The sequence below is a fragment of the Neopelma chrysocephalum genome, unplaced genomic scaffold, assembly GCF_003984885.1.
Source record: "Neopelma chrysocephalum unplaced genomic scaffold, ASM398488v2 Primary Assembly neopelma1_105, whole genome shotgun sequence".
Classification (NCBI taxonomy): domain Eukaryota; kingdom Metazoa; phylum Chordata; class Aves; order Passeriformes; family Pipridae; genus Neopelma; species Neopelma chrysocephalum.
In genome coordinates, this window is record NW_020897769.1 from 1101199 (window position 1) to 1112622 (window position 11424).

At 45.0% G+C, this 11424-nt stretch overlaps 1 protein-coding gene across 1 annotated transcript in view; it reads right to left on the minus strand.

Moving 5' to 3' along the window:
* LOC113973681 (SLAIN motif-containing protein-like) overlaps window positions 1–10757 on the minus strand; it is a 26083-nt gene extending 15326 nt beyond the window's left edge. Inside the window, exons 1-2 of the mRNA XM_027696093.1 lie at window positions 10676–10757; window positions 8666–9378 (exon numbers count right to left, since the gene is read on the minus strand). Of these exons, the coding sequence (XP_027551894.1) occupies window positions 8666–9368 (703 nt within the window). The 5' untranslated portion in view covers window positions 9369–9378; window positions 10676–10757. The remainder of the gene's footprint in view (window positions 1–8665; window positions 9379–10675) is intronic.
* Window positions 10758–11424: the final 667 nt, after the last annotated feature.

The following is an 11424-nucleotide window of genomic DNA, read 5'->3' on the forward strand; positions in this document are numbered from 1 at the left end:
AAGGACTGATTGATAGAGATGTAATATATATATAGTTGTTTTTAGCTTGTATAGTATTTATTTGTGTAAATAAATGTATATACTTCCCCCTCCCACAATTATCCCAACACTACTGAAGAGAAACTTTCAGGCCAGAGGCTTCTATAGGGGAAGGGGAAGTATATACATTTATTTACACAAATAAATACTATACAAGCTAAAAACAACTATATATATATTACATCTCTATCAATCAGTCCTTTCAAGCCCCTCCTTTAAGTTTAGTCCAGGAAAAAGCCTTTTCAAGGCTGGAAAGTAACCAGTCCCTCTGTGGGAGTGTTCTGGGCCTGAACGCTCCCCCCTCACCAAGTTCCAGTTGGAATATTAAATAAGAGAAATAAAATTTTAATTAAATGAATTCATTAATAAGTTACATAAAAACAATAAAAAGTGGGTTTAATTCTTGCACATCACTTAGAGAACACCCTCATGCAGAGGGCAGTGAGACCTCGACCTAGATCTGGAACTAGACAGTCTTTAAGGTCCTTCCCACCCCAAACCCTAATGGGATTCTGGGATTTGAGGACATGGAGTCTGGCTCTGGGGTCCTCCCCCGGGCCCAGCTGATCCTTCAGCACCAAGAATTCCCACCCCCAGGCCTCCTGGGAGAGACAGGAGTTCTTCCAGGCCCTCAGTGCTCACACAACTGCTGGGTTTGCCCCCCCTCCCTCCCCTCCTGTGACCTGCCCCGAGGTGACAAAGAACCCACCAGCCAATTCCCTCCAGCCACACTGCAGGATTCCCAGTGCTCCCAAGGGCTCATCCCACACTGCTGCACCCACACTTCCCCTTCAGCAGTGCAAAAGCCAATATTTAAGCATAAAGGGACCGTGAGGGTGGTGTTAAGATCCCAAGGAATGTCTGCATGTGCTTCAGCTGCCTCCTGCTCTCTCTCCCAGCGACAGCTCTTGACGCTCCTGCAGCAAGGCAGGTGAGTCCTTCTGCTCCAGTTACTCCCTCTCTGACAGACTATTCATGTTCAACAACTAAAATACTCCTTTCCACACCAAAACTAACATGAAACAGCAGAAATTTCAGTCATTCTCCCCTTCACTTCTGAAAGCCCTGGTGTTTAAAGGACACGGACACACCGTGGGGGTTTCAGTTCCAGCACTGTTTGGCCAAAATAGAACAAACCCACAACCTGGAGACTTAAAATACTGTACAGGCAGCCAAATGTCTGCCTGACCTACTGCTCTGTCTCCTGTCCTGTATCCAGGTAGGGATAAGTATGGAAAAAGTCCATCTAAAAGCAGAAAACTGTCTGAGACTCCCAGGAGTTTGGGGCTTCCAGCTGGAGCAGCTCTGTGTGCAACAGCTCTCCAAATACTCTTTGTCACTTGTGGGAAGTCATTATTCCCTGTTTATTGCCTCCTGACACTCCACTCATGACTTTACAGCCAGATCCATCTTTTTCAGGGAGTAGACATTCAGCCTCTTCACTCCTGTATCATACAGAAGCTTTTCCATGCCAAGCTTTACACAAAACCACAAAAAAATAATAATAAAAAAAATCCAACTGCCAATTTGCTATTGCCAAAATAAACATGAACACAAATATTCCTGAATCTCCAAAGGTACCTTTTAGGAAAGACCACCTCCCCCCACACCCCCCAGCACTTCTTCATGGAAAAACGAGCATTACAACCACTCAGATCCAATAAAACCCGGGAAGCAAAAAGTGCTCCCTCCCTCTGGATTTATTTTACAGCTCAGACCACAAAAGGAGCAGTAAAACCATCAAACATAAAAAGAGGCCAACAGCCTCCTTAGGGCAGGTCACGTTGTTCTTCCCAGATTTTAGGTTAAGGGAGAAAATCCTGCTCTACTTCAGCAGTCCTTGTTCTTCCCAGCTCCTTCCATGGCTCCGAGCGTGTTTGTTCCCAGGAATATCCCAGCTGAGGACGGAACACTTGTGGGATTGCCAGAATCTTTTCCCTGGCTGCCAGAGGACTCTCATTTTTCAGCTGACAAGAGATGCTTTCACTCACAATTTCCCCCAAACTCAGTCAAGTAACACAATTTTTCGGAGCACTGACAGGCTTCTGATAAAATAAGAGGAATTCTGGTTTGATTTCACGGCATCAGGTTCCCTGTTTTCATAGTCCCAGTTTGATGTACTGGGGTTTTACTGCATAAATTATGAAACAGGAGGGAGATTTTCTCCAGCTGCTGAGAGGAAACCTTTAGATAAAATACCTTTATTTTTTTCCTGACTGAAGTTTGTGTTTTATTTTCCCCACACAAGGTATTTTACAACAAACACCTCTGGTAAAAGCCAAGTGGTTGTAGTTGTGCCACAAGCACAAGGTGAGATTTTTCCTCCATTAAGATTGCAGGCACTCAAAAATCATTTGTGGGACTCTCTGCACTTTATTCTGACATAAACCAAAGTGCTGAAAGCAAAGCATCTTCTAGAAATACTATTTTTCTTTTGGACTCGACATCACAGGAGGATTTCATGGCTGCTATTGTTTGATTTTGAAATTGCTGCTCCAAATCAAGACCCGCAGGAATGTAGGAAATATTACAACTTTCTCAGCTTCACCAAATGCACCGAAAAAAAAGCACCTTCCCAATTAAATAACACATCAGAGCAGTTCTAAGAGTGCAAAAGTCAGGATGGGCTGAGAATTTCAAATCCTTATCACACAGAATAGTCTATAAATGCTAAGAAGAGAATTCAGGCTGCAGAAAGCTCCAGAACCAGGACATTAGCAAATTAAACTGACCATAAAGTGAAGTTCATTTTTGAGCTTGGTGTATTATACATCTTCCACAGCACTTGGCACCAGTAGCTGCAGCAGTTCCAAAAATGGCAAACACTCCCCTGATTTCCAAACCTTTGAGTTACACACTGTGCAAGGAGAGAGACCTCTGAGGCAGCTAAATGTGTTTAGAACCATTCAGGTTTAGAAGATACACCTCCATAAAGTACTAAAAGGCAGCTGGGTTCCTCTATAAAGCATGGATTTCAAACAGGTAACACATTTATTTTCCTTTCCTTTCCATATCAGGCTCCAGAGAGTTCACTTTCAGATTTATTACTGTGCTTTGCTGTTCTAATCTCAAATCTAAACACTCCTGCTGAACAGAAATACCAACACAGACAAGGCACAGGGAGACAACACTGTCCAGGTTCTGAAGTGATAGAAACATCAGAGGGAAAAAGGAGAAAGATCCTGTGGAGAACACTCCACACAAAAACATTCTGAGCTTTGAGACTGGGAAAAGTTGGAAAGGGGGAAAAACGATACTGCAAAAACACTTTCTCATGTCCATGTAGGGACTAATCTTGCTGAACAAACCCCCCCAAAGACACTTTCTCATGTTTATGTAGGGACTAATCCTGCTGAACAAACCCCCCCAGATCTGGTCAGTCAGTCCCAGCAGCTCTAAGGACTGAACCAGTTCAATTCCCTGACCTGGCCAAGAGTCGCCACAAGGATCAAAAGGCACCTCGGGGGACAAGTCCAGAGCTGAGTGTTGGTGCTGAGCAGCATCTGCAGCACATCCAGAGCCTTTTCTCCACCTCTTTGGCACCCCAGCTGAGCAATTCCCCTGCCCACCCCTCGTTTTACAGCAATGGAAAATGTCCAGGGAGTCAAAGGCCTCGAGCAGCTCCCTGAGGCCTCAGTCACTCAGCCTCTGCCAGCGGAAGGAATTCACCAGGAATTCAGGTTGTGCTTTGCCCTCAATGCCACAGGAGCAGGGAGGTTTTCCTTTCCAGGTGACTCTGCAAGGAAGGTGGGTCTGGGAATGCTCCCACAAAGCTGCCCAGAGGGTTTGGAAGGAGCTCAGAGGGTGTCCCAGCGAGGCAGGTGTCACACATTCCATGGGTCACCTCACATGCTCCTCACACCAGAGCCAGGAAAACATTGGGATAAAGCACCTGGACATTATTTAATGCTAAAAACACCTGGAGAAGGTTGGAATAAAATGACCAGGCTGAGAAAATAAGACCTTGCAAACTGCTGCTTTTAAGCCTTATCCAACTTGCCAGCAGAGTCCTGTCACAAGGAGAGATCGCAGGGAAACAGGACATGGGGAAGGTACAAATCAGGGAGTTCAAGTTCTTCCCCAAATTAGAGGCACAAGGTGATGTGTTGGTATAATTTCTGGATTTTGTGCAGAACCACATCCTCATTTGGTGGAGCTTTTCCAGAATTTCTTTCCCTATCAGCTAACAGCAATGATATCTCCAGTACTGAATTAAAAACCTTAAAACATGAATATAGAAGGTCACTGGACACAGAGTAAGGCTGAAAACACCAGGAAAATCCAGGGAACACCAGGGAACTCCCAGGAAAATCCTAAGGAGTAATTCTTGGAGCAAACCATGCTCCTCCTCCCTGCAAACACCAACTCAAGGGCACCCCACCTGAACACGGATTCAAGCAGGAGACAACAAAACACTGAGCTAAAGGCAGCACAACTTGTTAGTGAAAGGTTTTTGGGAATGCAAACTGTGCAAGGCATGGCTCTAGCAGCAACACAGGGGGTTCACCTGAGGGACAGAGACTCCTTCTCCTCCTCACCCCACAAAAAACAGGCTCCACATGAGGCTGAGCAGACTTGTGCATTCACACACACACACCCTGAAGATTTCACATATCCCTCTAAAAGGAGCTCTGGAATTTAAAAGAAATGTAAAGGGGTTCTGTGAGATGGGTTTGTGTGACTGTTGGGGTGTGTTTTGTGGTGGTTTTTTTAAAGAAGCAGAACATACATAAGAGCTTATCTGAAGGCCCACGTTAAACCACAGGCAGCTTCACCACTGGGATCAAGTTGTTAAGCAACAGCAGGACAAAGGGCAGACACAAACACGGGCCTGGTTCCTTCCAACAAGGAGAAAACCTGGAGCTGTTCAAGGTGAGGCACAGACAGAGTCTGGTTCTCATCCCATCAGAGGGGACGGAGGCAAAAATCCAGTAAAAAGGGTGAAGAGCATTGAAAAAATTTAAGGTTTTCACTTTTGCTATTTCTTGATCTCTCTCTCGTTAATAAGCACATTTTATAGTCCAGAGGGGGATGGAATTTGAATCATTTCATCTTAACTCCAAGTCGAAATTCTCTCTCCCAAGTCTCACCAGGAAAAGGAACATCCCTTGGTCTGTTCAGCTGGAGAAGAGACTGAGGGCAGAGCTCTTGGGGGCAGGGGAGGGGCAGCTCCAACCTCTGCTCTGGGACCAGGGACAGGACCCAGGGAATGGTTGGAGCTGTGCCAGGGCAGGGTCAGGTTGGATCTCAGGGAAAGGTTCTTCCCCCAGAGGGTGGTTGGCACTGCCCAGGCTCCCCAGGGCAGTGGGCACAGCCCCAAGGCTGCCAGAGCTCCAGGAGGGTTTGGATGATCCTCTGAGGGACAGGGGGGGATTGTTGGGATGTCCTGTGCAGGGCCAGGGGTTGGACTCGATGATCCTGGTGGGTCCCTGCAAACTCAGGAGATTCTGTGATTCTCTGAACAAAACACCAAACAACTAAACCCCCACAAAACAGGGGAATGCACAACAAACAGCTGAGCACCAATGAGGGCATGAAAAACAACAAGCTAAACACACAGAAAATCACAACTTTAATCCTACCGCAGGGAGCACCCGAGAATGGCAAATACTGAGGAAGACAAACAGGAGCATATCTGGTTTGTCCCCTCCTGTTTGGGTAACAGCCCTCCCAAAACAGCTCAGGAGCCTGAGGGGAGCATCACACCCAACTCCCAAGCATGGAAAGCCCAGTTCCATCCCATTGGGTCTCCAGGATATTTACAATTTTGAGCAGCTATTTGAGAAAGGGCCCTGAGGAAGCAAGTGAGGGCAGAGTTACAGCTGTGGGTGGGGGGCACTGCCTCGGGTTTCACACCAGCTCAGGCACTGCCAGGATCTGTTAAAAACAAAGCCTTACATTTGCTGGAGCTGCACAGAAACAGCTGCAAGTTCCAGCCAAATACACCAAATAATCCCAAAACAGGGTAGGAAGTGAGACTCCACCTGCACCCCCAGAGAAGCCCTCTGAGCACTCCATCCATCTCCCAGGGAAAGGGGTTTTGCTCTTCCCAATCCAGATCAAGTGGCAAAAATCCACACTAGAGGTTTCCAACCTGCTAAGAAGTCACAGCACAATATCACAATAAAAATTACCTTCCAGTGATTTTTAAATTCCTTAAAGTAACAACCTTAAAGTTGGCACCTGTTTTTAAAACTAGAATGAGGAAGATGTGAGATGTAAAATGTCTCTTTTTGAAAGTTTCCCACTCCTCGACCCCTGTTTGAAACACTTCCAGACTTTACAAGAATGCAAAATGAATTCTTAGTGTTCTTTCAGGTGTAAAACATCACCTCTAAAAATCAAAGAACTCACCAGCAAAAAGGACTGGGCTTGTTACAATTTATCAATTCAGTGACAGGAAAAAAACAAAGTCATTTTCAAACATCAGAAAGTATCTGAGTGCACATGATATGTATCAATATTAGCTACAGTTTTTTTCCTCATGTATAATATTAAAAACACAACAACAAAGTCAGCTATTCCCTTTGACTGCTCAACTTCCATCCAGGCAGGACAAAATTCCCCCAATCAGCAAAGCCACCTTATTACAGCTGATCCTAAATCCACAGATTAAGGGGGTTTTGTTGGTTTTTTGTTTGTTTGTTTGTTTTCCTTTTTGTTGGAAAAAAAACCCCTCTCTCTCCTCCACCCAGTTTTTTGGTTCTTGCTCAGGGAATGCATCAATTCCTGGATGGGAGACATGGTCATGGTGAGAATTTGGGGTATTTGGCAATGGGCACAGGCACACAATACTGATTATTCCTTCCCCACTTTCAGAACAAGCTCTAGAACAAGAAGCCATCATTAAAAAGAGCTTCTTGTTCCACCACGTTTTGTTTGACAAGAGGAAAAGGGAACAGATGGAAGAGATGCAGAATAATCAAAGGTAATTTATGGTAACAGCACTTGCACAAGTGCTTTGTATCATCACATTATCCAGCTCCTCAAGGCACCTCTTTTCCACATGTTACCCTATTCCAAGAAAACACAGGAAACAAACCCAGAAAGATCCTGCAAGGTCTAGAGGGAAAGGTACCTGGGAAAGAAGGATTTATTAGTTTAGGTTAAAGAACTGAGCTCCTGGGCACAGGATCTCTCCTGATGGCCCTGCAAACAATTCCCTGCCCGGGCAAATCCCAGACTCAGTTTGAAGAATCTCTCATGTCCTATATAAACATGAATATAAAACTGGCTGCTCTCATTAATGTGGAAATAATAAAGCCTGCCTTCCAAATTCAACTTGTTAAATATATTCCCCTTATTTATTTATAAGGAGTCTGCTCAAAATGCTGTTTAGAAACACTGAAGAATTTCAGGGATCAAGTTAGAACCAGTACTTGGGTTTTAAAAATAAGCTTGCATAGGAAAAAAAGAACCCTGTTCTAAACAGAACCTTGAATTTAGGCTTGAGTTGATGGCATTACCTCATTGAGCCCCACTCCATTAACACAAACTTTATCTTCAATTTAACAGCTAATGAAGGTTTGGGTTGTATTCAGCAGGGCTGCCCTCGCTGCCAGATTCATCTGGCTACACAAATGTGAACCCAATTTGCAGAGCCCTGAGGCTTCAAAGTCTTAAAAATTAAGAAAATTAAGAAAAAAAATGAGGATAGGAAGGCAAAATCCCAAGTCACAGCTATTGCACGAGCTGGGATTAGACTGAAACTTTAAATTTCCCTTGCCCTTGCTGATTTATAAGACAAGTTCTAACCAAGGCTGCTGGTGGAGGGGAGAGTCCCACAGAGCCGGGTCAGTTCAGGATTACATCATTGATCTGCTTCAGTTCATGTCTCTGAACAAAAGAGATGGTTCACTGCAAAGAAACAGCCTTCAGGAAAGGGAAAGGGTTTGTCTTCTCAGGTACCACAAATCCCACATGGTCCAGGGATTCTTATTTACAAAATTCCTATTGAAAGGCAGCATTTGATGTACAAGGTTTAAAAGCTTCGTTACTCATTCATCTGTATGAGCTCTGTAAAATTAAACTTAAGAGGGAAAGGAGGCTTCTGTGTCAGGAAGAAAGGGGGAAAGACAAGCCCTACAGTTAAATTGATTTTTTAAAAATGAGGTTCTGGTAAACTGGATATAACAATAAGAAGAGCCACGAATAAGAACTGAATTATTACTGCTGAAAATAAAAGGCCTGTACAGAAATCACTTCACACCCTTAAAAGTAACTGCACACCCAAACCCACAGCAGTGGAAGTTCCCTCCCCCACTAAAGCCTGGAGAAATGGTTTGTCTTCTCAGGTACCAGCAAAAGCCACAAATCCCACATGGTCCAGGGATTCTTATTTACAAAATTCTGATTGAAAGGCAGCATTTGATTTACAAGGTTTAAAAGCTTCGTTGCTCATTCATCTGCATGAGCTATATATAATTAAAATTAGAGGGAAAGGAAGCTTCAGAAAGAAGAAAGGGGGAAAGACAAGCCCTACAGTTAAACTGATTCTTTTAAAAATAATGTTCCCATATGCTGGATATAAAAATAAGGAGAGCCACTAATGAGAACTGCTAAAAATGAATAGAAAGCACTTCACAGCCTTAAAAGTAACTGCACACCCAAACACAGGAACTCCCACTAAGTTCCCTCTCCCCCCCCAGGCCTGGAGACACGTACCAGCAATCCTCCTCCTCGGTGCAGTTCTCAAGTTCTAACACTTTCACTTCATCCAGATCCGCGTTGTTTGAAAGGCTTTCTAGGTCTGCACACTTTTCCCTGGGATCCTGCTCGTGGATTCTGGCTGAGGGATGGACCCCCAGCAGCTCTGAGCCATTCCTTGTATCCACACACGGGGAACACCTGCCCGTGCCATCCTTGGGAGGCACCTCCTCCTGGGGGGCACCGTTGCAGCTGCATTCCCTCTGGGCATCCACGGCTCTTTTGAAGCAGTTGTTCTCTCCTTCCTCCTGCCTTATTTTGCTCAACTGGCTGTGCAGATCCGCCATAATCTGCAGTTCCTGCTGCTCGCTGATGGCGTTGATGCTGTTGTTGAGCTCCGTCCCGTTGAGGCCGGGGTTGTCCACGCCGGGGCGGATCTCCCCCGGCACGGTCGTCCCGAGCACGTTCCTGCTGCTCTTGCTTCTGGGGTGCTGGTTCTCCAGCTCCAGCCTCCTCATCAGCTCCCGAAGCTTCCTCACCTCTGCCAGCTCCGGGCCCACCTCCTCGGGCGCGGGCTCCGTGCCGGGACCCATGGCAGGGTGCTCCGGGGGGTCTCTCCCGAGGTCGGGCTCCAGAGCGTGGTCCTGCTGGATCACCGGGGCATTCCCGGGCACCACCATCATCCAACAGGCACAGCGTCACTGCAAGGCATGGAAAACGTGTCAGAGCTCCACAAAACTGCCCCAAGATTGGAATTAGACATCAAAAGGTCTGGCTTTTATAAGGATCAACTAATTACACCGGGGTAGGAGGTGACGGTTTCATCGAAATCATTGATTTTGAACATTGCAAACCCCACAAACCCCTACTTTGATACAATTAGGATGTGCCCCTGTTGTGTTATAAGCGAGCTGATATAAAAGGAAGCTGATTTAATCCCCCACAATAGGTTGGTTTCCATGTGTTTACCAACAAAATGCATAATAAAAGCACTGGTTGAGCAAAGTCAGGAAACATCATTAACAAGGTGCTGACGTCAGGCAACGCCAGCGTTGAGAAAATGGTAAAAACATCCTTTGTTTAATACCAGGTTTATCCTGGAAAAGCAGAAAAAAAGCCTGTAAACGTTCCTTGTATCACCTTATACCACAGTTAACGACAGGAACCACAGTCACATGAAAATAAGCATAAATAATGTCTTTATTGGCATATTTTCCACTTTCAACTGAAAAGAGAGAGGTGCAAACACAGTGAAACCCAGCAAAGAAAATAGATATCCCACCCTAAGATTACATATTCCACTAAGTTCCATAAAATGAAGCCATCCCTCTGGTTTTCCTTAGCTGAGAAAAGGAAGAGTGTGCAGCTCACTGTCACTCAGGCAGCTTTAAGCTGCACAAGGTTTTTTGCTTCCCAAAAAAACTACAGTGCATTTAACAGCAGTTTTACAGCACTCATAGAATAGTAAGCACACAGTGACTTTTCCCCTCTACTAGTGATTCATGTGAGTTTTTAGTTTCATTGGGTGCATGAATTTCCAAGTTGACTCTTCGCTGCAAACCCCTAATACTGAAAATCCCCCTAATTAATGGTTCACAGAGCAAGTAAAATGGCTTAAAAATGAGAAATCCCTTCTATTTTGCAGGAGGGCAAACAGACAGAGAAGAGGGGGGTGAGACAACACAGCCAATTCACAGTTTAAAAGATTTGATGCTGGTGTTACAACTGCCATCAAACCCTGATTTTTTTTGTGGCTGGGGATGTTCTTCCTGTCCTTCCCTTTGCTGCCTGAAAAATTGTCTTATTTTTAAGGCCAAAGTGGCTGCAGGTAGAGGAAACCACAAAAATTAACGGCCACACAAAGCAAGGAAGGTTAAAAATAGACGCCCCTATAGTACATCAGCATCTCTCTATTCCTTAGTCACTTGTAACAGCAGTAGCTGGGTACATTTCCTAAAAAAACACCGTTTTATTTTGGTAGTTTTTTTACCTGACATCTCTTTTTTTAATTATTTTTGTCCTCTACGTGCAAGATGAAGATTTGTAGCTTCCATTTGAATAAATAATGAACAAACAACAGCACTTAGGAAGAGCTGAAAGTGAACACAATTTACACAGAGCCCATAAGCAGCACCGCCGAGGGCATTTTGCCTTGGGAGAAGGAAATTTAAGTGTGCAGTTACCAAGCAATCCCATTTCTACTCGTGTGCCAGCTTCCAAAAGCCTCCTTGCATGGATTCTCACTCCTACAAAGCCACCTGATCCCTTGTGGGTACCGGCACAGTGTGATTTCCAGGGAGTAAGGGACCAGCGTGATTCCCAAAGATATCCCAAAGCTCAGGAACTCTGAGGATGTGCCAGCAGGGAGTTTAGGAGTTCCACTGTCCAAGCGAAACACATTAGCAAGGAGGTGGGTTACCCAAAAAAATCTCTTCCCCTGCAAGGGTGAGGAGCTCCAAAAAAACCCCCCAACGTAAATGCGGGGGAAGAGCAGATTAAAAGCGTTCAGTGAGTGCAAAATCCACTCAAATAAAGCCGCGGGGACAGGGGAAGGAAAAGATATAAACCCGCAAAACTTAATTTCATTGTGTAACGAAATAAAGGGGTGCGGGGAGGGGAAAAAATGAAATACATTAAAAAAAAAAATAAAGGGCAAAAAAAAAAAAAAAAGGCGGCAGCCGCGAGCGGGTGGGAGACAATAATTCGGAGTTTCCCGAGCAGACACATCCGGGTGTCTCA